The sequence below is a fragment of the Vigna umbellata genome, chromosome 1 (genome assembly GCF_029865625.1).
Source record: "Vigna umbellata cultivar VRB3 chromosome 1, Vumbellata_1.0, whole genome shotgun sequence".
NCBI lineage: Eukaryota > Viridiplantae > Streptophyta > Magnoliopsida > Fabales > Fabaceae > Vigna > Vigna umbellata.
Window position 1 is genome coordinate 51348043 of NC_142165.1, and position 24289 is coordinate 51372331.

Consider the following 24289-nt stretch of genomic DNA (forward strand, 5'->3'; position numbering starts at 1 on the left):
TAGTAAGCAGTCAAATGCAGTTGGGTCAATGGTCATGATAAAAAAAAAAACTCTAGGCTTGAGTGAGAGAGGTCATGTCAAATAATTTGATTTACAGAATGAATTTGAGGGAATTGTCATTCTGATTGCACTGATTGAATAAAATGGTGACCAAGCTTTATATAAACAGATGATACAATAAGTGAAATAATTAACAAAATAAATGGCAATTAGTGTAAGATTATCTTGATTGTGCTTGAAAGAATGCATGAGTAGGTAGATAGCTAAAGACCAACAATTACCAGATGGGTTGTTTGGAGCTAGCCATTTCAGCTTACTAAAGGAAATCGCGAATATATTTAGACTAAGACAATAAGAGACCAAAAAGTAATGAAGGAAACCGAAATCCTCAACCAACTGACATTGCACTTGAGAGATAAGGTGAATCACTATGTTACCACTGCTTATAAATGTTGGAAAAAGTAGTGAACCTCATAAAAGAAGTCATTTTTAAGCTACAACAAAATCGTTTTAAGCCAAGAAAGCATTATGTGTGGCTTACACTTGGAAAGGAAATAGCTTATACTCCTTGTCAAAGGTCATCACCACTGAAAAAATGGTTTTTAATCAACTTGTTGTATAGGTCCATATGAGGAAAAAGCAAAATTAAGAAGAACTAACTAGTTGCTAGCTTGACCACATTAGGGTTTTGAAGGAAGGCCTTGGCCTTTAGTTAGCCTTTATGCTTCCGAAAGGTGTCACTAACATTATGTTTTATTCCAAATAAATACTATCCACTAATATTTGTACTGAGTAGCTTCCACTAAATGCATAATTAAGAATAATTTTGCGTACAAATTAACTAACACAAACAAAATACATATACATACTTAATGTATTTCCTAAGTGTATAACTCTATTTTCCTACGTTTTAACAAACTTTTCTTCTTATATAATTACTTATATGTTCTTAACGTATTCAACAAATAGGGAATATAGTGAACAAATGATTTCAAAAGATTGTATAGAATATCCAAATGAACTAAAATAAGACAATCCATGAGAATTCTTCAAGTATAAATACTCTCAAGTCTTTGTTAGGTGCACTAACATCTTACCCTTTTGTTTTAACATTTTTTTTAGAAACAACCCTCTAAGAAACAATTTGTTTATTCTCATTATATTCCAACAACAGAAATGTCACAAAAAAAGAGAGTCAATATTGTAAATGTTATATCAATAATAACAAGTATAAGCAATTTATACGTGTTAGTTTTGTATATATTGTTCGTCAACTAAATAATGTTAAATGCTTTTAGTAGTTTCACTTAATTCAAATGAGTAAAAAAAAACCATTCGTCATAAAATCTTGAGATTTTATCAAACTTTTTCTAAGAAATATACTTGTCATGTTCAAGCAACATCATTAATTGTTTCATTTCACTTCTAGATTTTCCCTTTTCATCTTCAATATGCATACCTTATATCATGTATACTTGTTAATATAATTATGACACTATCCTTGCTGTTATCCTTCAAAGTCAATAAAACTCTTATAGACTATAAAATAGTCACTTCAACAAGTATGAATTTCTCATTAGTTTTGACCTCCCAACACGTGGAAAACCTACTAATGTATTATTAGTTATTAATTATGATATGTATAAAGTAACTTCATAAATCATCATCTAGTCATGCTCACTAATTTTTCATGGAAATTGAAACGATACTTACATTTTCTTGTTCCAATTACATTGAGTTGTGATCATCTTTGCAATGTTTATATCTACCACATCTTTTACAACCTAAAAGCACTTGTCTTCCTTCTTTGTTGATATTTTATTGTATCTGACATTAATATGATAATGACAATTACAAGTATAGATGGTATCCCACAAATCTATTCAAACAAGTCTTTTCACAAATCAAACATCTACATAGATACATTATTGCATAAATATAAGTCATTTGTTGCATTTTATAACAAAATACAATATTTACCTCATACCATGAAAAATGTAATGTAATCCTTATTAACTAATTCTTATGTTGTTGAACCAAATTTTATAATATCATCAAGTTTATCCACCCTGGTTAATATGTCAACTTTGTCTCATAGTTTATTCCAAAATTAATCCATTGCAATTTTGTCACACGAATTCATACATTAGAAAAAGTAACAATTACATTGTGTTTTGTGTATGGGGTTGAGTCTTCACATCTAATTGGTCAGTCTTTAACTGGTCGTTCACAACTCCAAGTCTTGTTCGTCAAACATCAATCGGTGGGTACCTATCAAAGGTTCTCCGATGTCAAAGTCAGATTAGTTCAAATTGTAAGGACAATAAATGCGTAATTAATGTGTAACATACGTCCTTACCTCGAACCACTATTTATAAACTTTGTGATGTGTTTTTGATTAAGGTTGGTCTTATTATGGTCCAAACATGACTAATCGTGATTTAACTTTTAAGTGAAATGATTTTGGACTTAATCTACTTTAGCTTGACCAATCGGTCTCCAAAGTGTTTAGATCGTCCAGTCTGATAGGGTTAACCATCTGACTAATATTTGATCGTACGAGTATACTTTACATAGGCCTACCAAGCCCTAAAATTAAATAATTTGTGAGGGGGTTTATACTTTGGACACTCGATGTTATGCCTCCTACCACATTGGTCATTCATTCCAAATTATAATAGTTGAAGGGGGGAGGGAGATGTGATGCCTTGATCTTCGCATATGTCAGAATTTGAAATTTGAAACTTTCTGGACCATAAGATGTGAACAAATCTTATAGTGGAGTATTGGAGACGGTTGATATGAACACTCCTATAAATAAGGGTAGGTCTGGCCTTTCATTTTCACCTTTTTCTTAATCTGCTTCTCGCTCAACCGATCATTTTCTTACTCAAGATATTAATGTCTATCGTTCATGTTTCTTTGTTTGAGGAGTCTTATAACAAAGACAGTAGGGGTAATGCAAATGATGTGTCGTCGTCATTGATATCATTGTTGGTGTCTCCACACGATATCCAAGGATCAACCAAGCAGAGTCTAGACTTGGTCGGCAAAGCGAAACCAAATGTAAATATAGAGGAGAATAAAAGTAACCTTCCTGACATTAATGAGGAGGATTCAACTGCAAAAATTGAGGTTGATATTTCTAATGAGGGATGAGCTAAATCTCCTAGTCGTCCCAGGCTATGATTAGGCGTCCTTCAAAGTTCGTGAGTACATTAACTCGCTCCCGTTGGGCTCGGGACTTATGTGAATGGGTAGGGAGGGCTGTCTACGGGAGTTAAATGTTGCGTTGATCCAACTGCATCCGTATAGTTGGGCATGCGTGCAAGCCTTATGAGTGTTTTCCGCGCGAAGGGTCCTCAACTATTTTTCATATTTTCTTTACATCTTCTCCAATTGTCTTTGTAGATTTCTCATCATCTCTATCGGATTAGGCTGGTTGTTCACTTCTTGCATAACTACATTTCTTGTTGTGTTCCTTGTAGTCACCATGAGATTAACAAGTTGATCTCTAGTCTAACGGTAGGTGCCAAAATATTTTAGGTGTGAGTCGAGTCTTCACATCCAATTGTCGGTCTTCAACTGGTCGTTCACAACTCCAAGTCCTGTTCATCAAACACTAGTCGATGAATACTAGTCAAATATCCTCTGATACCAAAACCAAACTAAAACCAAACTAATTCAGATTGCAAGGACAATAAATACATAATTAATATATAACTTATCTCCTTACCTTAAACTACTATTTATAAATTTTGTGCATAATAAAGAGGTATACTATAAAGAAAACTTCCACATTACATAATTTAGTATAGGTTGTTCTAGAAATCACAATTCTATTTATGAATCACGTGACTACAAAGTGTTTAACGAATTACCTTATTTGAAATGGTTCAATTGACTTTTCAAATTATGCAAGACTAAAGTTATGATTCACCTTTTTTTTAATGACTTTATGGATGAATTTATTAAAAAAAATACCTTGTAAAATCCAAAATGTTTCGTATGAGGTATTCTTCTAGGATTATGCAATCTAAAACTTTTCCCTTTATTCTTCTAGGATTATTCAATAAAAGTTTATTTGCCTCTAGAAAAGTAGAATTCATATAACATATAATTCAAAACTAATATTTAAAATTATTCAATCTATGTCACTTTCAGATATATATAAAAAATATCATAGTGATGAAAAATTCCATTGGTACTAAAAATATTGACATTTATCACATAACTTGCCGGAACATTTTTAACACTTTAACTCTACCAACAATTTTTTTCTAATAGTCAAAAACCAAACCCATCACCATTATAGAATAGTTATTTTTAAGTGCAAATAGAAAACACAGTGAAGAAGGATAAATCTCATTTAATTAAGGTTTTTCTTCCAGCATCCCTACCTTACTAACTACATCCTATAACAATATACAAAGACTAAAATACCCTCCCTAATTGTACTACACCGACCGATATTGTCATTGCTGTCATTGTTACGCCATCGTTGTTGAAAAGGAAGAAGAGCAAGATGGGAAAAAACTCACTCCAAAACGCAGTTCACATATTTCGGAAAGCTTCTTTTGAAAAACTCTTTATGGAAATTTTGTTCGAGATACTATCATATATGTTATGAAAAACTTGATTTAGAAATTCTATTCTTGAAAGCTTATTCGAGAAGGGATTTATGTGTTTTGGAAAGCTTATTTAAAAAATTCTATTTTGAAAATCTTATTCTAAAAATTATGTTTTAGAAATTTTGTTATGAAAATTTTGTTCCAAAAGATTTGTAGAATAGGTCATTTTAAAATTTTGGAGGTGCATATAGAAATTACGAAGAAAAAGCCTTTAAAGGAAGCCCAATTAGTACATTGGTGTCCGAGGAAAGAAAGGGACCCACAAAAGCATAAACGTGAAACATCAAGAGATCCCAAATCACTGAAAATCAAGGAAACCGAGACTGAGCTGAAAACGAAAAAACAAGTTTAAAGAACCAATCAATCCCAAGGTGAGTAACAACTAATTCGTTTCTTTTCCTCTCTCTTTCCTTCCTCGAAAACAAAAACCAAACACACACACACAAAAGTTACATTTTAGCAACAAAATAATAAAAACAAAACAAAAATAAAATAAAAATAAAAATAAAATAGAAAATCCCAGACCAGAACCTCCGAAAAATGTTCATCAAAATTAACACACCGGGGAGACAGGAACAGTACACACATGCAAAACTCAGCAAAACATTTCGTGTTTAGATAGTTTTAGTTTTAGCAAAATCAAAACAAAAACCCATAAAATTTTAGGTACAAATCTTATCTAATCAAACAAAAGGAAAATTCAAAAGATAAGAAATAAGTAATATTGAGAAATCTTAACAAAAGATAAAGAAAGGCATATTTTCTTATCTTTGGCGTGTTATTGTTCGTTAAAGTCCTGTTTGACAGGAACAACAAAACACACACTCATTTTGACACCGTTCGTTCATAAAAAAGAGAACAAAAATAAAAATAAAAAAGAAATCGGTTTATTATTCGAAGAAGAAAAAAAATTAAAAAGGGAATTATTATGAAAGGTGGAGGTGATGATGGTGGGATTATAGTAGGAGTAGCAGTCAAGAGCAACTGTTGTTGTTGTTGTTGGTTTATTATTTTTGATTTTCGATTATTAATATTCTTATCTTACTATTGTTTTTTATCTTGCTTCTTTTATTCTTCTTTCTTGTTCTATCTTTTCAATCCTCACATTGCACACAGCTGTTATATTTTCCCCTTTATTTATCCATGTTGTTGTTTTCGTCCCTTGTGCTCTTCCATTCATCGTCATTACGAAATTGGGATTTGATCGCAAGAGAGAGAAAGGCATAAAGGATTGGAGGAACAACATAAGTTCGTTCTCCTGGGGAACCCTAATTTTTGTTCCTGCTTCTTGTACTTTAGGGGTTCTGCAATTTCTGGGGTTTTGTGAAGCGGGGATAGGAAAGTCTCGATCTTTGATCGCTTTTCGTCCATGGAGGGAGAGGCTTGTTCCGAGGGAGAGAATAATCGGAAAAGGGGTGGCACAGACGATGATAGCAATGAGAATAACAACAACAACGACAGCAATCACGGAATTAGTAGCAAAATTGTGAATTCTAATGAGGGGCAGAGCAAGCCCAAGCGCCAGATGAAAACCCCTTTTCAACTTGAAACCCTCGAGAAGGCTTATGCTGGTTCGTTCCTTGCCCTCCTATCGTTTCTTGAATTTTGCAATTTTCAATTTTCTTGTGTTTTTGTTTTGTTCTGTTTGTTGCAGTAATTTTTTAATTGGGGAGTTTGGTGTTTTTTTTTTTATTTTTTTTTGCTGAGGCCTGGGAAATAATTGTGACTTTTTTTTGGTTGATTAGTGGATAATTATCCGTCGGAGACGATGAGGGGAGAACTTTCTGAGAAATTGGGTTTGTCGGATCGGCAGCTTCAGATGTGGTTCTGCCATAGGAGGTTGAAGGACAAGAAGGACTTGACGTCCAAGAAAGTGCCACGGAAGGTGGTGGCAGAACCTTTGCCGGAATCACCTACAGATGACCCCATGCTTGGCCCCCCGGAGCTTGGTAATGAGTATGGATCCGGGTCCGGTTCAGGGTCCAGCCCTTATGCCCGAGTGGAGCCCCTGAACATTGTTCCCCGGGGTGTGCCTGGTTATTACGAGTCCCCACGGGCTATGATGGAGAGTAGAGCAATTGCTTGTGTTGAGGCGCAGTTAGGGGAGCCGTTGAGGGAAGATGGACCAATTCTAGGAGTAGAGTTTGATCCATTGCCACCAGATGCCTTTGGAGCACCTTTAGGTATACAAAAAATCATAGAAACTTGTGATTCTATCTTGACCTGCTGAATTAACTGAATGCTTCTGTTTCTTTATATTGTACATTGTGTTATTTAGGTCCTATTTTAACTTAGACTGCTTTATCTTCCTTGCATTTCTTCTCTACCTTGGCATCGTGAAAATTTGTCTTATATTTCGTTTTTACTTATCATATACAGCTATGTTCTCCGACTCTACGTCTTCTACTTTTATAATTTAAACAAATAACTAGAAAAATAGGTAAATGTTTGTTATAGGCGTATGACCTTTGTTTGGCTACTGACATTCTTGTATATTTCTCTTTTGGAGCAGCTACCGAACAGCAGAAGCTACCTAGTTTCGCCTATGACAGTAAAATATATGAAAGACATGATAGTAGAGCCAATAAGGTTGGTTTTCTTTCTGCTACAACAGTGAAATCTTGGTTAATAAAATGAAACTTTTCCTGTACTGCTTATTAGTCACAAATTGGAAATTGGAAAGACTTTGGTGGCAAGGTTGGAGGTTGCCTAAGCTTTTATTGCTTGAGTTGTTAATATCATGTCTAGATTTTGGTCTTTACTTCTTTTCTATCAGCAATTTTGAGTGTTTGCTTGGTTAAGTACATCTTTATGATGTTTAATTTAGTGCCTTTTGGCTTCCTTGGCACACAGATTATCATTTTAAATGCCCTTTTTGTGCAAATGATCTGTCTGTTTTTCTTGACAGTTTGAGGAATTGAAGAACATGCTGTTATATTTGTTTAAATTATTTGTCTTCATGTTGATGCTTATTTTTATTTTAAGTTAGTTGCTTTATTTGAGCTTTGATTAAGTTGAGCTCCATTCTAGGCTATGGCAAGGACATTTCGTGACTATCGATCTCTTCCAACCCAGGCTGGCACTAGGTCTGATACTTCTGGACCGTTCAGCAAATCTCATTTACATGATGCAATGGAAGGTCCTGCCAGAAATCTTCATTTGGCCCTTGGAAATGAAACTGTACCTAGAATTCGTCCTAGTCAAGGTCAATTCCGTGCTCGTCTTTTGTCGCAACAAGATAAGCAATTGATTCCATATCAGTCTCCTACGCGGGATGATAATGCCGCCCCAACTAGGGAATTGGACCCAACCATACTTAATGTTGGAACGAGCTCTCACTTTGCTGATCACCAAATTGTTGTGCCAGAAAATCTCCATGCTCAACCTAGTGGTCAAGTTTTGCATAACAACAATGCAATACGGATTGAGAAGAAACGAAAGGTATCTGTGAGCTCTTTGTTAATGTTGTAATTTTGCTAAGTGATCCCTTTCAATATTTGGTATATTCTTTCTAAAGTGGAGTTTTATAATTTTAATTCTATTGATGTAGAGTGATGATGTTCGTGACGTAGAAGCGCATGAGATGAAAATCCGGAAAGAGATTGAGAAGCAAGATAACCTTAGACGAAAGGTTTCATTGAAATGAACTCACTTTTTCCCGCTATCATAATTGTTATAAGGGTTGAAATGAATTGCATTCACGTTCTTTGAATTAATCTCTTTTTCCTCCCCTCATTTTTAGAATGAAGAAAGGATGAGAAAAGAAATAGAGAAACAAGATCGTGAAAGAAAGAAGGAAGAAGAGAGGTTAATGCGTGAGAGACAACGAGAAGAGGAGAAAGCAAGACGGGAGCAAAAACGCGAAATTGAGCGAAGGGAAAAGTTTTTGCTGAAAGAAAATATAAGAGTGAGTGTCCAAGCCTTATGATGATAGCTTTTATGTTTAGACATCTGAGAATGCTTGATTTATTTTCACATATTTTACCATAAAAGGCAGAAAAAATGAAGATAAGAGAAGAGCTTCGCAAAGAGAAAGAAGCAGAGAGAAGGAAAGCTGCCCTTGAGAAGGCTACTGCTCGTAGAATAGCTAAGGAATCTATGGAACTTATTGAGGATGAACAGCTGGAAATGATGGAGTTGGCTGCCTCAAGCAAGGGGTTTTCCTCTATTATTCACCTTGATTTTGATACTTTGCAACATATTGAGTCATTTAGGGGTGAGAAATTTATTTTTATTTTGCCATCTGTAATTTATATATTCGGTCTTTTTGGGGGCTAAGTATTGATTCAAAGACTAAAGGGAAGGCATTTCTACGTTTAGTACTGAAAAATCATTCTTATATTATAGATTCATTGTGTGTTTTCCCACCAAAGAGTGTCAAGCTAAGAAAACCATTTGCAATCAAACCGTGGATCAACTCAGAGAAGAATGTTGGCAATCTTCTCATGGTATGTTCTTATAATCGCTTTCGCCTCTTTTTCACACTCATAGTATACAAAATCCTTAATTTACCATTATTCTGCTCTGGTCCTGACAGTGATCTATAATTACAGTTCTTTTATTAATTCAAATAATAGATTAATGTTGTTATATCTGCTTGTATAAGACAGTTAAAGACTTCAGGTTTTTTGTGTTAATGTTGCATGTATGTTAGACTAATATCAGGTAAACCTGTATATTTCCTTTGGTCTTTATCTAGTTTTGACGTTTGCATTAAGAAATTGTGCTTCGGCAATTTATCTTTCTGCAATCTATAGTTCTGGTAGTTATTCTCTTGTAATCTTTAGTGTATGGTGTTGTTTGCTGAGTCAGAGCTATGGGGATGTACCAATTTTCTCTCTTACTTAATACTTCTAAATTGAAGGTTTGAAAGTTGTACTGTTCTATTTCAGGTTTGGAGATTTTTGATTACTTTTGCTGATGTTCTGGAGTTATGGTCTTTTACTCTAGATGAGTTTGTTCAAGCATTTCATGACTATGTGAGTCAGTCTGGACTTTGCTAGTGATTTCATGCTATTAGTTTAACTAGTTTTGTTCACCCTTTTCTCATTCTGGGTTTTCAAATGATTTTTTCTCAGGATTCAAGACTATTGGGTGAGATACATGTTGCTCTTCTTAAGGTGGTAATAAAAGACATTGAAGATGTTGCAAGGACACCTTCTACCGGATTAGGATCGAATCAAAACGGTGCTGCTAACGCCGGAGGTGGTCATCCAGAGATTGTGGAAGGCGTAAGTTCTAGGATTTTTAGCATTTTTTCTCAATTTTGTTATGATAAGTGGTTTTATTTAGCAGACTCCATTCATGTAATATTGCCTTTGTCATGTCAGGCATATGCATGGGGCTTTGACATACGGAATTGGCATAAGCACTTGAATCTATTGACATGGCCAGAAATTTTCCGACAGCTAGCTTTATCTGCCGGATATGGACCACAGTTAAAGAAAAGAAGTGCTACCTGTTCATATGCAAATAATAAAGACGAGGTTCAGTTTTCTTAGTTTTACTTTATCATTTTTAGATTCAGCTTTTGAAGATTCTTTCATTATGTGAATACCTCCGCATTGATTAAAGGCAGTATATACAATTAAGATAAATTTTTAGTTGGCTGATTTCGTGTTTAGCCATTTTTGTTTATCCTGAACTGCTGGGAAACTTTTGTTATCATGAAATTTTTTGCTCACAATTTTGGTTTGCTTGCGTTTTAGTAATCAATTAAAGGCTTTCCTTTTGGGGATTTAATGTTATTATCCAATAAATGATTGAAATCTATATCTAAAATCCAGGGAAGAAGTTGTGAAGATATCATTTCTAAACTTCGTAATGGTTCAGCGGCTGAAAATGCAGTTGCAAAAATGCATGAGAGAGGTCTGTTAGCCCCTCGAAGATCTAGACATCGATTAACTCCTGGTACAGTTAAATTTGCAGCATTTCATGTTCTATCCCTTGAGGGTGACAAGGGATTGACAGTACTGGAGCTTGCAGAAAAAATTCAGGTCTGTGCATACTTTGCATATCCATATTAAGGTATCTTTTGTATTGTCTAGTTTGTTCTTGACTTCTTATGTCACTTTACCTGTCAGAAATCTGGTCTTCGAGATCTGACAACCAGCAAGACACCTGAGGCATCAATTTCTGTTGCTTTAACAAGAGATACCAAGCTTTTTGAAAGAATAGCTCCGTCAACATATTGTGTACGTCAGGCATTTAGAAAGAACCCTGCTGATGCCGAGTCCATTCTTTCAGAAGCAAGAAAGAAAATTCAGATATTTGAAAATGGGTTTCTAGCTGAGGAGGATACTGATGATGTTGAAAGAGAAGAGTCAGAGAGTGATGAAATTGACGAGGACCCTGAAGTTGATGATTTGGTAAATTCGTCAAGTGCAAACAAAACATCTGAACCGTGTGATGATTTCTCATCAAATGGAAAAGAAAATTTGGGCCATGATGTTGGACTTCAGGGTGAGTTTGATAAGGATCTGCCTCATGTTCCTGAGAGTTCTTCCAAGAAGGTTGATACTCCAATTGCTGTAACCGGGAGGAAACCTGGTGCTTGTGAAGTTTTGAACGTTGGAAATCTTGGTGAAGATAATATGGAAATTGATGAAAGCAAGCTTGGAGAATCATGGGTTCAAGGGCTTGCAGAAGGAGAATATTCTGACCTCAGTGTAGAGGAGCGTCTAAGTGCCCTTGTTGTGTTGGTTGGTGTGGCAAATGAAGGAAATTCAATCCGTGTTGTTCTTGAGGTAAACTTTATTCCATATAACGTATTTTGTCCGTACCTTTTTTTTGTGTTGTTTATCAAATTGACATGAGTAGTTGTTCAGGATCGTTTGGAAGCAGCAAATGCTCTGAAGAAACAAATGTGGGCAGAAGCACAACTGGATAAATTTCGATTAAAAGATGATATTTTCAGTAAATCTGATTTTCCATCTCTCAATGGGAATAAAGTTGAAATACAATATTCTTGTCCTGCCGCAGAGGGAAACCAAAGCCCTTCATTGCTTGGTATTAATATTGGCAACAATAGTAATATTGTGCCCTCTCCCAGCACTGCAGAAAATCAAAAAGCCACTCCAGGTGTACAGAGCCTGTCTGTTGAAAAACACTCTTCAGTTCAAGATCTTTGCACTGGCCCAGATAACCCTCAGATTCAGACATTTGCACAGTATTCAAAAAGGTCACGGTCTCAGTTGAAATCTTATATTTTCCACATAGCAGAGGAGATGTGTGCCTACAGATCCTTACCCCTTGGGCAAGATAGAAGACGTAACCGTTATTGGCAATTCGTTGCATCTGCTTCTTCCAATGATCCTGGCTCTGGCCGGATCTTTGTCGAATTTCTTGATGGCAATTGGAGGCTTATTGATACTGAAGAGGTAAAATGCGTGTTGCCTAGTTACATTTTCCTTTCTTCTTTTCTTTATATGGAAATCCCTCTTTCTGATCAACTCATTACTGACTTCAATAGACATCATACCCATAAAATTGTCTGATCATTGAACCAGTGAAAGCATTGGTTTATGGTTAATGATTAACCCATGGTTGAACTTGTGTCAGTGTCAGTCTGTATACAAACTGGAGGCATATTGTATATATCAACGTAAAGTAAATATTACCAAAAGGTATTCTGTTGGATTAGTTGGTAAAATGGTTTGCTCATAAACCTTGGGAACTTACATCCAGAAGTTTGAGTCTAGCATGACCAAATTCGAGCATTTTTCTAACAACAATTAAACAAAGAACCATTTATAAGCAAACAGACCAGTTTGTGTGGGTCATTGGCTTATTTGTGGAGCTGGCTTTTGTATTTGTGGATTTGTTGTGGCCTGGCTGAACTACCCAATGGTCTGGTCTATGATTGAACCAGTCAGACCAGTTGGTTCGTCCAGTTCCTAAAAGACTGCATTAAATTCATTTCCTCATGTTTCAGTTGTGTTATCCATCAATATCTGTCCTTTTGGCAAATGCCATTGAGAAGGATAACCTTAAAATGTGTTAGACTATTTTGAAAGTAATTTATAATATCTTCTATTATTATCACAATATGTTAGAATTTTGAGTATCTTAAATGATCTCTTAGGAGTGGTCTTCAGATTTCATCAATTTTCCCTATTTGTTTCCTTATTTAAGATCACGAGTCTATCTCCCTTCAACTTGGTTACCACCAAACACTTTCCTTTTCCTCGTACACTACTTCCATTAAAAAAGAGCCACCTATTATATTATCCATGCACCAAGCCCAATAGTGCTTGACATGATGGGATGTATTGGAAAAAGACTAAGTCTCACATGGACTAAAAATAGAACTTGAAAAGAGTATATAAGTGAGAGAGAGCCCTTACCTCACATTGTTATGTTAAATTAGTCTCAAAAACCTTTATCTAAGATCAGCCAATCCTTTTCTCAATTCTAATTTCTTTCAGAACTTCATGATCCAAATTTTTAATCCTAGGTATGAAGGTTGTGTTCATTACATACCCCTTATAAATGGCTTAGCAATCCTCTTGCTAAAATAAATCAACACAGTTCCGGTCTTTTATTCCAGTATTTATTTGGTGTGCTTCTTTCAAAAGTATCATTCTTTTATGTTTTTAAGTTACAACTAGCCAAAGATAGAAATGCTGTCAAGTAATATGTAGCATTCGTTTTTTTTTTTGTGATTTTAAATTTAGATTTTTATAATTTATTAAACTAATCCTACAGGCCTTTGATGCGCTTCTGAATTCCCTTGATTCGCGTGGGGTCAGGGAATCTCATTTGCGACTAATGTTGCAAAAGGTTGAGGGTTCCTTTAAGGAAAATGTTCATAATAATACACAATGTTCTAAAGCTGGAAGCAGAGGCGAAACATGTGTTAAAAATGAAGCTGACGAAACAGATTCCAGTCCTGATCGTCATACTGGATCTGACAGCCCCAGTAGTACCCTTTGTGGCCTGAACTCTGACAGTTTGGAAACTTCCTCATCCTTCAAAATTGAGCTTGGGAAAAGTGAGAGCGACAAGAAATCTGCCTTGAGAAGGTATCAAGATTTTCAAAAGTGGACATGGAAAGAATGCTATAATTCATCAATATTATGTGCCATGAAATACGGGAAGAAAAGATGCAAACCTCAGGTTGTCGTCTGTGATATCTGTCTCAATCCTTATTTCTATGAAGACTCCCATTGCAGTTGTTGCCACAGAACTTTTCCCTCAAATAATGGATTTAATTTTTCTAAACACGCATTTCAATGTGGAGACAAATTATCAAAAGAGATTTGTATTTTGGATTCGTCTCTTCCCTTACGGACAAGATTGCTTAAGGCCCTGCTAGCTTATATTGAGGTGAGTTGATGGTATTGGTGATTTACATTCTGATTTTAGAATGGTACTTTTTGATAGATATATTATAATTATATTCACATTCTAATTTACAGGTTTCCATTCCACCCGAAGCATTTCAATCAACTTGGATCGAAGATATTAGGAGGCATTGGAGTGTGAAGTTGAGCAAAACATCTTCTGTAGAGGAACTGCTACAGGTTTGCCGTTTTTATTAAAATTGTCATCCATATCTTATCAAACATTTATAATTAAGAACCAATATGTAACAATCCAGTTTTCAGATATTGGCCATACTCGAGAGAGCATTGAAGCGGGACTTTCTATCATCAACCTTCTCTACAACAGGGGAACAGTTGGGGTTGAACACTATGTCAGAGAGTGCTGCACAAACCTCTGCCGATCCTGAATCAGTTGCTGTACTTCCATGGGTTCCACTGACCACTTCAGCCGTGTCTCTCAGACTTTTTGAGTTTGATGACTCAATTGTCTACGTACTGCATGAAAAACCTGAACCTCGTGAGGAGAAAGAAGATAGGCAGTACATAGTGAGTCTATCTTATTTTGCCTGTTATCTTTGCACTCAAACTTTTAATTTCGTAGGCATTACCATGAAATGTTTGCTATGGGTTATGCTCCCATTTTATTTTATCTGAAAAAAAATGAAGAGGAACTATTTTGTCCAGGACATTCATCAAACAGATTGGTTGCCATGTTTGCTTGCTATACAAGTCCCTTTTGGTTATATTTTGTGGACAAGGTGTGGCTGTTTTGCTGGAATTCTTGTGTTAATCTGGTGTTTAACAACCATCTAACTTTTCTCTCTTGCAGAAGCTTCCTTCAAGACACAGTGCTTCCAAATCTATTAAAGTGTCTGAAACAGCCGACATGGGACGTGATGAATTCATGAAGGTTAAATCTAATACTGTGAAAATTGTGCAAAGCAACAATAAACGAGGACGAGGTAGTGCTCTCAAAGGACGGAGTAAAAGTATATCTAAAACCAAACAAAATAATGGCCGTCGGCACAGTGCAAAGGTTGCTGGGAATCTAAATCAAAGGGTAAAACAACAGGGAGGGGGATCACAAGGACAAGCTGGTGGACGTGGTCGTCGAACAGTCCGGAAAAGAAGAATGGAGAAAAAGGCTGTTGAAGATCTGTTGCTAGGCCATAGGGGTGCCTCTCGTAACAACAACATTGCTAGAGAATCATTAAGAAACTTGGATGAGGATTGGGATGATCAAAAAGGAAGTCCCATGACTCCTATCCATATGGGAACTGCTAACATTAGTAACAGCACTGAAGAGGCTGAATCTGATGACAATGTCCAAGCAATGGAGTCTGATGACAATGTCCAAGCAGTGGAGTCTGATGACAATGGCCAAGCAGTGGAATCTGATGACAATGGTCAAGCAATGGAATCTGATGACAATGGACAAGCAGTAGAATCTGATGACAATGGCCAAGCTGTGGAATATGATCAAGGAAATTGGGAAATAGGTTTTAATGGTAATCCCAGCCGATGGCAGGGGGATCTGGTTGGAACAAGTGATGAAGATGTTGAAGCTTCTGAAGATGACAATCACAATGACAATGGCATTGAAGAGAATGAAGAGGAGGATTCAGAGGGAGATGTTATGAGCGAGGGTTCAGATGGTACTGCAAACAGAATTGTAAATGAAGAAGAAAGCTCAGATTCAGATGTCTCTGAAGATTCATCTGATTAGAATATTGTTTTCAAAGGCTGCGTTACATTTTTTTTATATTGCAGCTTTAGGAGGTAACCGAGTTCCAAGTCTTGGCATGGCTTCTCGAGAGTTCTATGGTTGAGTAGGCTATAATAGTGTACAATAGATATAAACCCGCCCATTGCGTGGATTCTTAAAAGATTTTTATAGAAAGATTATAATATTATTATACAATCAATAATAGTGCTACAAAAATCAGAACATTGTCTCTTGCTCCCAACCAGTAGTCAGCAAAATGTTAATTCTATATTTGGATTTCATATTGGTGGGAAAATGAACAAAAAAGGAAAAATTCTTTGCAACATAACTTGTAAGGGCTCAAGCTGAAGATCATGAACACTATCTTTCCTTTAATGATCCAAACTACAAAGTAACAAGTTTCATACAAACGAATTTCTCTTCAGCTCCTGTTCCTTTTTTATTTTGGCTGCATGTTTAGCTTTTAATTCAGTATTTAAAGTTGGAAATTGAAAAATATATTAGATTATTAGATATATTATATAGATATTTTATCTTTACTTTTATTTTTAATTATTTTGTTATTTTGTTATTTGTATTTTGGGTTATTTTATTATAAATACATTATTATGTGTATTTGTTATACAAGGAAGAATAATCTATATAGTATTTATTACATTTAATATCTTATCAAAGTTATAATTTAGAGTCTATTTTATAAAATATGTTGTTTGTTAAATATATTGTTTCATCGATAATTATTATCGAATCATTCATTAGTATGTAGTTTCACGTATGATATTTATATATTTTATGGTAAGAGATGTGTGTTAAAAGTTTATATTAATTAGTGATAAAACTAATATAGGATATATAAGTGGGTGTAAATCTAACTTTACAAACCGGTTTTGTATGTTGAGTTAGGTTTAAAGTTCATTTTTTAACATGATATCTAGAGCCTAAAACCATCGTCGTCGTTGGAGTTGTTGCCCTTGTCTGTTGCCGTCGAAGTTCCAGTTTCAACCGATGACCATATAGTTTTGGTTGTCTCAGTCAAGTGACTACCATGTCGTCAACCACACCTTCATCGAGCTCCCACGCATCTTCATGCGTCTCTCAAAGTTTCAAATCTACGTGTTTTTTTTGTCGCACTTGACGATGTCTTAGATAGCGATTTAGAGTGTTGAGATCGTATCTTTCTTCTCTTTCAAGGTCTATGATTAATGCCTTAATAGAAGAACCTTGGATTTTTATGGTTTCTCTCTCCTGTTCATCTATGGTTTCTTTCACTGTTATCTCTTCTGATCTCTCTTTTACCATTAATGTGTCTGACCCATTCATACATACTAATTATGTTAATGTGCACTTATTTATTCATAAGTTAGATGATACTAATTATGCGGTTTGGGCATCAACTTTTAAACTTTGCCTTAAGAGTTAGGAGTATGTTGATTATATTACTTAGAAAGTGTTTGATATTGCTTCCACTGAGGTTTTCCCAATAAAAGAAATTTGATTCTCAATTATGCATCGTTATCAAGGGTACTCTTCACTCTTCTTTAAAACAAATTTTTCTTTCCCATGACACAAGTCTAAAGTATGGGAACATGCCAAATTATTATACACCAATGATACTCAACGTTTTTATAGTGCTTGCTATAATCTTTTCAATGTTGTTGCTCCACGAGATCAAGACTCTATGGCTGACTATATGGGTAAGATTCATGCTCTTTTTCATGAATTTAATGAGTTATTGCCTCTTACATCTATTCATGCCCAATAAATCAAGCAACGGTCAAAGTTCTTTATTATATTGGCATTACATAAATTTACTATTAAATATGTATCAGATTTTGGGTTTAGTTTTTGTACCCAATTTGGCTTTTTCTTATTACACTCTTTTGCATTTTCCAAGTAAACCATTAATTATACACATGTTTTTGCTAATGATTCTTAAGCATTAGCATCTTAATATAATGATCATAAATGCTCTCACAATCCTGGAAAGCATGTAATAAGTGTGACCATTATGGTAAGCTGGGCCATAAAATTGATAGGTGTTATGCATTACATAGATGTCATCCTTTATCTATTTTTGTTGTGTAGGTTGATCCTTTCTCATAATCACCTTTTATGGATCCTTCTTCATCTCATATCACTAAATAATCTATTATTATCAGCAACTTTCTTAAATGGTATGAGGATCAACAACTTTCTAGATACATCTTTTATTGGTCTGACTCAATCTTCTTCTCTTGGTCCTTGGGTTCTTGACTTAGGAGCCATAGATCACATTATTGGTAATAAACATTTGTTTTCCTCTTTATTCTCTTTGGATAATTTACCTTCAACTATAATAGCGGATATATCAAGGCTTTTAGCTCATGGTATTGAGATGTTAACCTTTTTTTTATATAATGTTTTTTATGTCCCTAGGTCTCCTTTTAACTTACTATTTATTAGTTGTCTAACTAGTTCTCTTGATTGTATTATTTATTTTATTAAACATTACATGACCAGAGCTCGAGATAAGTGATTGACACTGTATGTAAGTCTCATGGTTTTTACTATCTCCACCCTTCTACACATGTTGAAGTCTTGTCAAATTGCAACAATGTGTTCTCAACTTATATCCAAATTATCCAGTTTGGTGTGTGAGTTGTGTTCATTAGGCAAGCATAATCGTAATTTCTTTCCTTGCAGTGTATCCCAATGTATTTCATCTTCTTTTGTCTTAGTTCACTATGAAATTTTGGGACCCAGTCGTGTTAATAAGTCTAATTTAGGTTTTCAATATTTTATTACTTTTATTAATGATTATTCCATATGTACTTGGTTGCTTTTAATAAAAAAATGTTTTGAATTATTTTGTATATTCTAATATTTTTTAATGAAATTAAAATTAGTTTGATGTTTCTATTCAAACTTTGCAAAATGATAATGGTTGCACATATCTTTCCCATTCTTTTAAATATTTTATGGCTTCTCATGACATTCTCCATTAAAATTCATATGTTTATAAACCTTAGCAAAATGGGATGGTTAAGCGCAAAAATAAACATTTTATTGAAACAACTCGCACTCTTTTAATTTATGGTGAAATTCCTCAATATTTTTGGGGTGATGCTATTCTTATTACATGTTATCTCATTAATCACATGCTTTCTTCAGTTTTAGATCATAAAATTGTCATTCTATTTTATTTTCTCACGAACCTCTCTGTCCTCAATACTTTTGGAGTGATGTTATTCTTACTATATGTTTTGTTCATAATTTTGGTCTTGATCTTGATAAGTTATCTCATCGGTCTCAAAAATGTTTTTTTTAACATTTACTAGATCTAAAAAATGATACAAGTGTTTTTTCTTCTTTTCTTAATTGTTATTTTGTTTGTACAAATGTCACCTTCAATAAGTCTTTTTTTACCTTAAATGTCATTCTTGTTTTGATATGTCTCCATTTAATACAATCAATATTTATGTTATTTGTGGTCCTCCACTATTACCACCACCATCAGATTCTTCTCCACCACCACTTCAAGTTTACAATCATAGACATTATTCTCAACAACCACTAAATGACTCAATTCGTGCCAACTACTTTGTCTCTTTCGGCTCCGACAATTGTATGTTGTCTTCGCAAATCCTTACATGGACTAAAACAATCTCCTAGGACCTGGTTTGGAAAATTTAGCAACGTTATTCAATAATTTGGATGGCTTAGTGTAAGGCAAATCATCCAGTCTTTTATCGTCACTCGAGAGATGGATGTGTCTACGTGATAATATATGTTGATGATATCATTTTTACACATGACATCTCCTAGATAAAACAACATTTTTGCCACCTTTTTTAGGGCAAAGATCTTGGAAAACTTTGATATTTCTTGGATATTTAGGTGGTACAATCCAACAACGATATTGTTGCATCTTAAAAGAAGTATGCATTATACATTTTAAAGGAAAATAGGTTGATGAATTCAAAATTTGTTGACACACCCATAAATTCTAATACTAAACTTCTACCAAATCAGGGGGAGTCTATGTCAAATCTCGAGTAGTATAGAAGATTAATTGGAAAATTAATTATCTTATAATTACTCGTCTTGACATTTCCTTTTTAGTTAGTGTGTTAAGTCAATTTCTTAATTCCTCATGTGATGATCACTATAATGCAATCATTCCTATATTAAAGTACATTAAAGGGTCTTTTGAAAAATGGTTGTTATATGGTTCCAATAGTCATACATGTGTTGTGTGTTATTCAGATGCTGATTGGATATGATCTACTTTTGATAAAAGGTCTACATCCAAATATTGTGTCTTCATTGGTGGTAACTTGATTTATTGGAAAAGCAAGAAACAAAGTGTTGTGGCAAGATTTAGTGCAGAAGTCGAATATAGAGCTATGACCTTGTGAGCTTGTTTTACTTAAGCAATTGCTTAAAAAGTTACACTTTTAATGTCACTCAAATGACACTTATACGTGACATTCAGACTGCTCTTCATATTAGTTTCAAACATGTCTTTCATAAGAGGATAAAACACATTAAGATTGGTTGTCATTTAAATGAGAGAAGATTATATTGTAAACATCAAGACCAAGTTTGTTAACTCAAACGATTAGTTAACAAGTATTTTCTCTAAGTCATTACAGAAACCGAAAATTGATTATATTTGTAATAAGTTTGGCACATACGATTTATATGCACCATGAATATGAGTGTTAGATATATTAAATTATTACCTATTTTAGATACATATATTATCTTGATCTTTTATATTTAGTTACGTTATAATTTTTTATTTGTATTTTAGACTTATTTTATATTTTATTTATTATAAATAAAATATATTTTGTACATAGGAGGAATTAATCCTATATAATTTTTATTATATTCAATAAAATTAACATTTTATCAATTATTTTTATTACTAGGAAAAATACGATTTCCAACCACATGTTATTCGATTACACATTGAAAAAGAAAATGGGAAGAATGTTTCAAAGCGAGAAGTATAAGAATAAACTTGAATTTTTCGGTATAGATCATAGATTACAAACAATTTTACTAAAAATCCAGAAGGGGTTGGTTTTTCCAACACCCTTTTGATGTCTTTCGACATCTTTTGTAATTTGAGTAAAAAGTAAATTTCACACTTATGCACACCCTCATTTTAATATTTTTTTTTAATATTTTAGAATACTTACTTCGCGATGAACGCATATAAGAATATGAATATCTAGAATAGAATTTATATACATTTAATTTTAGAATGGCTATTTTAAAATATAAAAATACATTTTGAAATGTTATTTCTAAATTTAAAAAAATACATTTCAAAACTATTATTTCTAAATATAAATAATATGCACTAAATTCCGAGATGCTAAAAATATATTACATCTTTCTCATATATTAGGAAAAAAATACATAGTGAAACACAGAAAATTCATATTTTAATTAATGCAGGAAGGCAATTACGAAATGAAAAATGAGTAGTTTCCTGTATATCATTCATGTTTAGTTATTCGATCACTATATGACACTGAAAGCATTAAGGGTGATCATCACGCGCGTAGAATACTTGAGTTGGATGGGTTTTTGGATACAACATTATTTTCTATAAACAGCGAACACAAAAAGAGAGCACCTTTTGCTCTTTATATAATTGGATGGGTTTTTGGATAATTTGTTTCCTATAAACTTTGAGTGAGAAAAAGAAAATAAAAATATGACTTTTCTTGGAATTAGGTTATACACAAATTGAAACTAATTTTAAGTATACACTAATATAAAAAATTGCAAATTGATTTAAGTATAAACTAATTTTAGTTTTCAAAGAAACTAATTTCATTTAATTTTTTTACTTTTTACTTCATAACTTTTTAAGGAAAAGTTAAAAAGGTTTGTCTAAACATTCCCTCACCTCATTTACGTGACTTATTTGTAAGTCAGAGTCTGCCAAGTTACTTTGCATGTAATCTTATTTTAGTTGATTCTCATAAGCAACATATGTTGAAGTTTCATGTGTACTTCGCCTACGATTCAACTTTATTTATTGTGTCTTTTTTCTCTAACAATAGATGATATTACATGACATAAGAAGTTTCTCTTCAATGGCAATGACTGTACTTAATGGAAGGACATGATCAAGGTGTTCGTTAACACCTTCTAATACTATATAATACAAACAAACAATACAATCTTCAATTAAAGTACATTATTTACTCTGTTTTGTCAAAATTTGAATGCAAGCATTTTAGATACAAAATTATGAAGAAAATATGAGACACCATTTGCATTCTTTATAAAATATATGGTGAGGAAAACAATTAAAAACTGCAACAGTATAAAGATAACACAAGATGTTTATTAAAACAGACGATGATGAAACACTAGATGAAATTTTGAATGGATTCCAAATTATCTTCGATAAATTTCAAAATAACTTTACTATAACTAAATAATTTTACTTTCAATTTTTATTTAAAAAAAATAATTTTAAGTTTCATAGTTTTTTTATTCAACTTTTAGTGAATATGTTTTTTAAACAAAAGAGAGAAATGAATGCCGTCTTATGAAAACATAAGAAAGGTTAATGCTAATTTCAAATTTACAGAGGATTGTGAATATCATTTCATTTAAAACAGGGAAGGTGCATGTGTACAAGAGGGGTGTGAGTATCATTTAACATGACCTGTGGAAAAGTATGTAAATTTTTTCCTTAATTAATTTTATATGGTAAGTTAATTAACATTAAAACGATATATATATATATATATATATATATAACGTTGTATATATAATTTTATTTAAAAGTAAAATATCAAAATATCAGTAAAATAAACGTAATAAAAATGTATAAATATTTTTATATTTTACACATGATTACCACAAATGTTGTAAATATAATATTTATGGAGACCCATTATTATTATTATTATTATTATTATTATTATTATAAAAACCCTTAACAAAATCCTGATCATTAAATTATAAAATGAATATATCTATGGATAAGAATGAAGTCGCCATTGTTGGTAGATGGAAATGGTGTTTCTTTTAGGTAACCATTTAAGTTGAGTTTGATTACTTACTTGAGAACGACAAACAATGTGAATTCATTGGAACAAAAGTTTTCGGGTGAGTGTTCCAACAAAAGGTTTGACAAAAGAATTAAAACATCTTTAAATGACAACTTTCATATGTTAAAAAATTATAAGAAAATAATATTTTAACAGACTTTTTAATCATATTTGGATATAGTATATCTATATTTTCTCACTGATTCATTATTATTTGTTATTATATTACATATTTTAATCTAATAAAAAAATAGTGTATGTTGTATCAAAATATTATAAAAAAAATTATGTTAAAATATTATAAAAAAACTATTTAAAAATATAAAAAAAAAAATATGTTGAAGTGCTCTTCCTTTGACTTGACTTTGTTTTCCACCAGTCTTGATATTTCTTTTACTTTTATATAATTTATTCCTTTGGAAAGATAGCAGAAAGTAATGGAAGTTCCGTCAATTACGCATTCAACTTCTCTTCATCCAAGAAGAATAAAGGGTAAAAGGAAAAAACAAAATTCTCTCAACTACTGAATTCCCCGTATCAAACTAATACATTTCCACTACAAAAACAATAATTTTGTCTTTTGTTGCCTCATTTTCTGCTGATTGTGCAATGTTTTCATGTTTCATTTCCTATGTTTTTTCAACTGAAAATCAAGAGGTTGAATCAGTGGTCACACCAGTAATATCATCCACTTCTTTATCTTCTACTCTTACATCATATGTGGAAATTTTATAACTATTTATATATGTCAATAAAAAAAAATATAGTCATTTAAAAATGTCTTGTTACGCTTAAATTTTATTGAAGAAATTAAAATAAAATTCTTCATTTATTAAATAATTAAGAGAAAAAACATTGATTTGATTTAACAGCTAAAATTGTTTCTATGTAGTGGGTCTTTTTAGTGATGTTATATAAGTAGTCTCTGTGTTTTATTGACAATAACATTGGAATGTCTCTTGTATTTATACCTTCCTTACCCATAACAAAAAATAACAAGGGTTTTGCTTTCCCTTAGGTAAAGTTTTAGAATAAGGAATTGGTTACTCAGAAAGTTGTAACTTTGTTGACTCCACTTAAATAATTATATGATTAGAGTATTCATTCGTGGTCATTCTTATATTAGTTATAGTACGCATTAAGAGAATAATCACTCCAAATTCATTAAAAAAAGAGTTTCACTATAAAATTGCAAAGACAAGTTATTCAACTTTTGTTAAAGAATAATAATATTTTTTACACATAAAATTTTTATATTCATTTAATATTATCCTTCATTATTTTTTTTCTTTTACAAATATAAAATTTTATTTTTGCATAACTATTTTATCTAATAATACGTGTCAAATAAATATTAATATGTGTCCCCATATCATTATTTTTTTTTAAAAACTCATTAACATTTACTTAAGCATTGAGTTAGACAACCAGGTTTATCACTATATTAGTGTCCAAAATTTAAAATTTATATAGGATTATGAATAAAATTTACAATGTAAATGGAGGAGTATATAGTGAGTGCTTACTGTTCATATTTTT

General features: G+C 32.9%; 1 protein-coding gene across 1 annotated transcript; it reads left to right on the forward strand.

Moving 5' to 3' along the window:
• Positions 1–5005: 5005 nt before the first annotated feature.
• LOC124822339 (homeobox-DDT domain protein RLT1-like) lies at positions 5006–15905 on the forward strand. The gene is made up of 18 exons (XM_088103685.1): positions 5006–6202; positions 6377–6814; positions 7144–7220; positions 7662–8072; positions 8182–8262; positions 8374–8538; positions 8625–8847; positions 8979–9079; positions 9524–9610; positions 9710–9862; positions 9962–10117; positions 10418–10627; positions 10715–11377; positions 11459–12010; positions 13338–13958; positions 14051–14155; positions 14240–14503; positions 14787–15905. Exons 1-18 carry the CDS (start codon positions 6001–6003, stop codon positions 15681–15683), a joined length of 5406 nt encoding a protein of 1801 aa, XP_087959811.1. The 5' UTR covers positions 5006–6000; the 3' UTR covers positions 15684–15905.
• The last annotated feature ends 8384 nt before the right edge of the window (positions 15906–24289 follow it).

What these genes read in the sequence shown, in the direction of transcription:
- LOC124822339 (XM_088103685.1), top strand. Translation starts at nt 6,001, where the DNA reads ATGGAGGGAGAGGCTTGTTCCGAGGGAGAGAATAATCGGAAAAGGGGT. An exon ending in TTCAAGCATTTCATGACTAT is followed by an intron (nt 9,611 to 9,709) that starts GTGAGTCAGTCT and finishes ATTTTTTCTCAG; the next exon opens with GATTCAAGACTATTGGGTGA. An exon ending in ATCCAGAGATTGTGGAAGGC is followed by an intron (nt 9,863 to 9,961) that starts GTAAGTTCTAGG and finishes TTGTCATGTCAG; the next exon opens with GCATATGCATGGGGCTTTGA.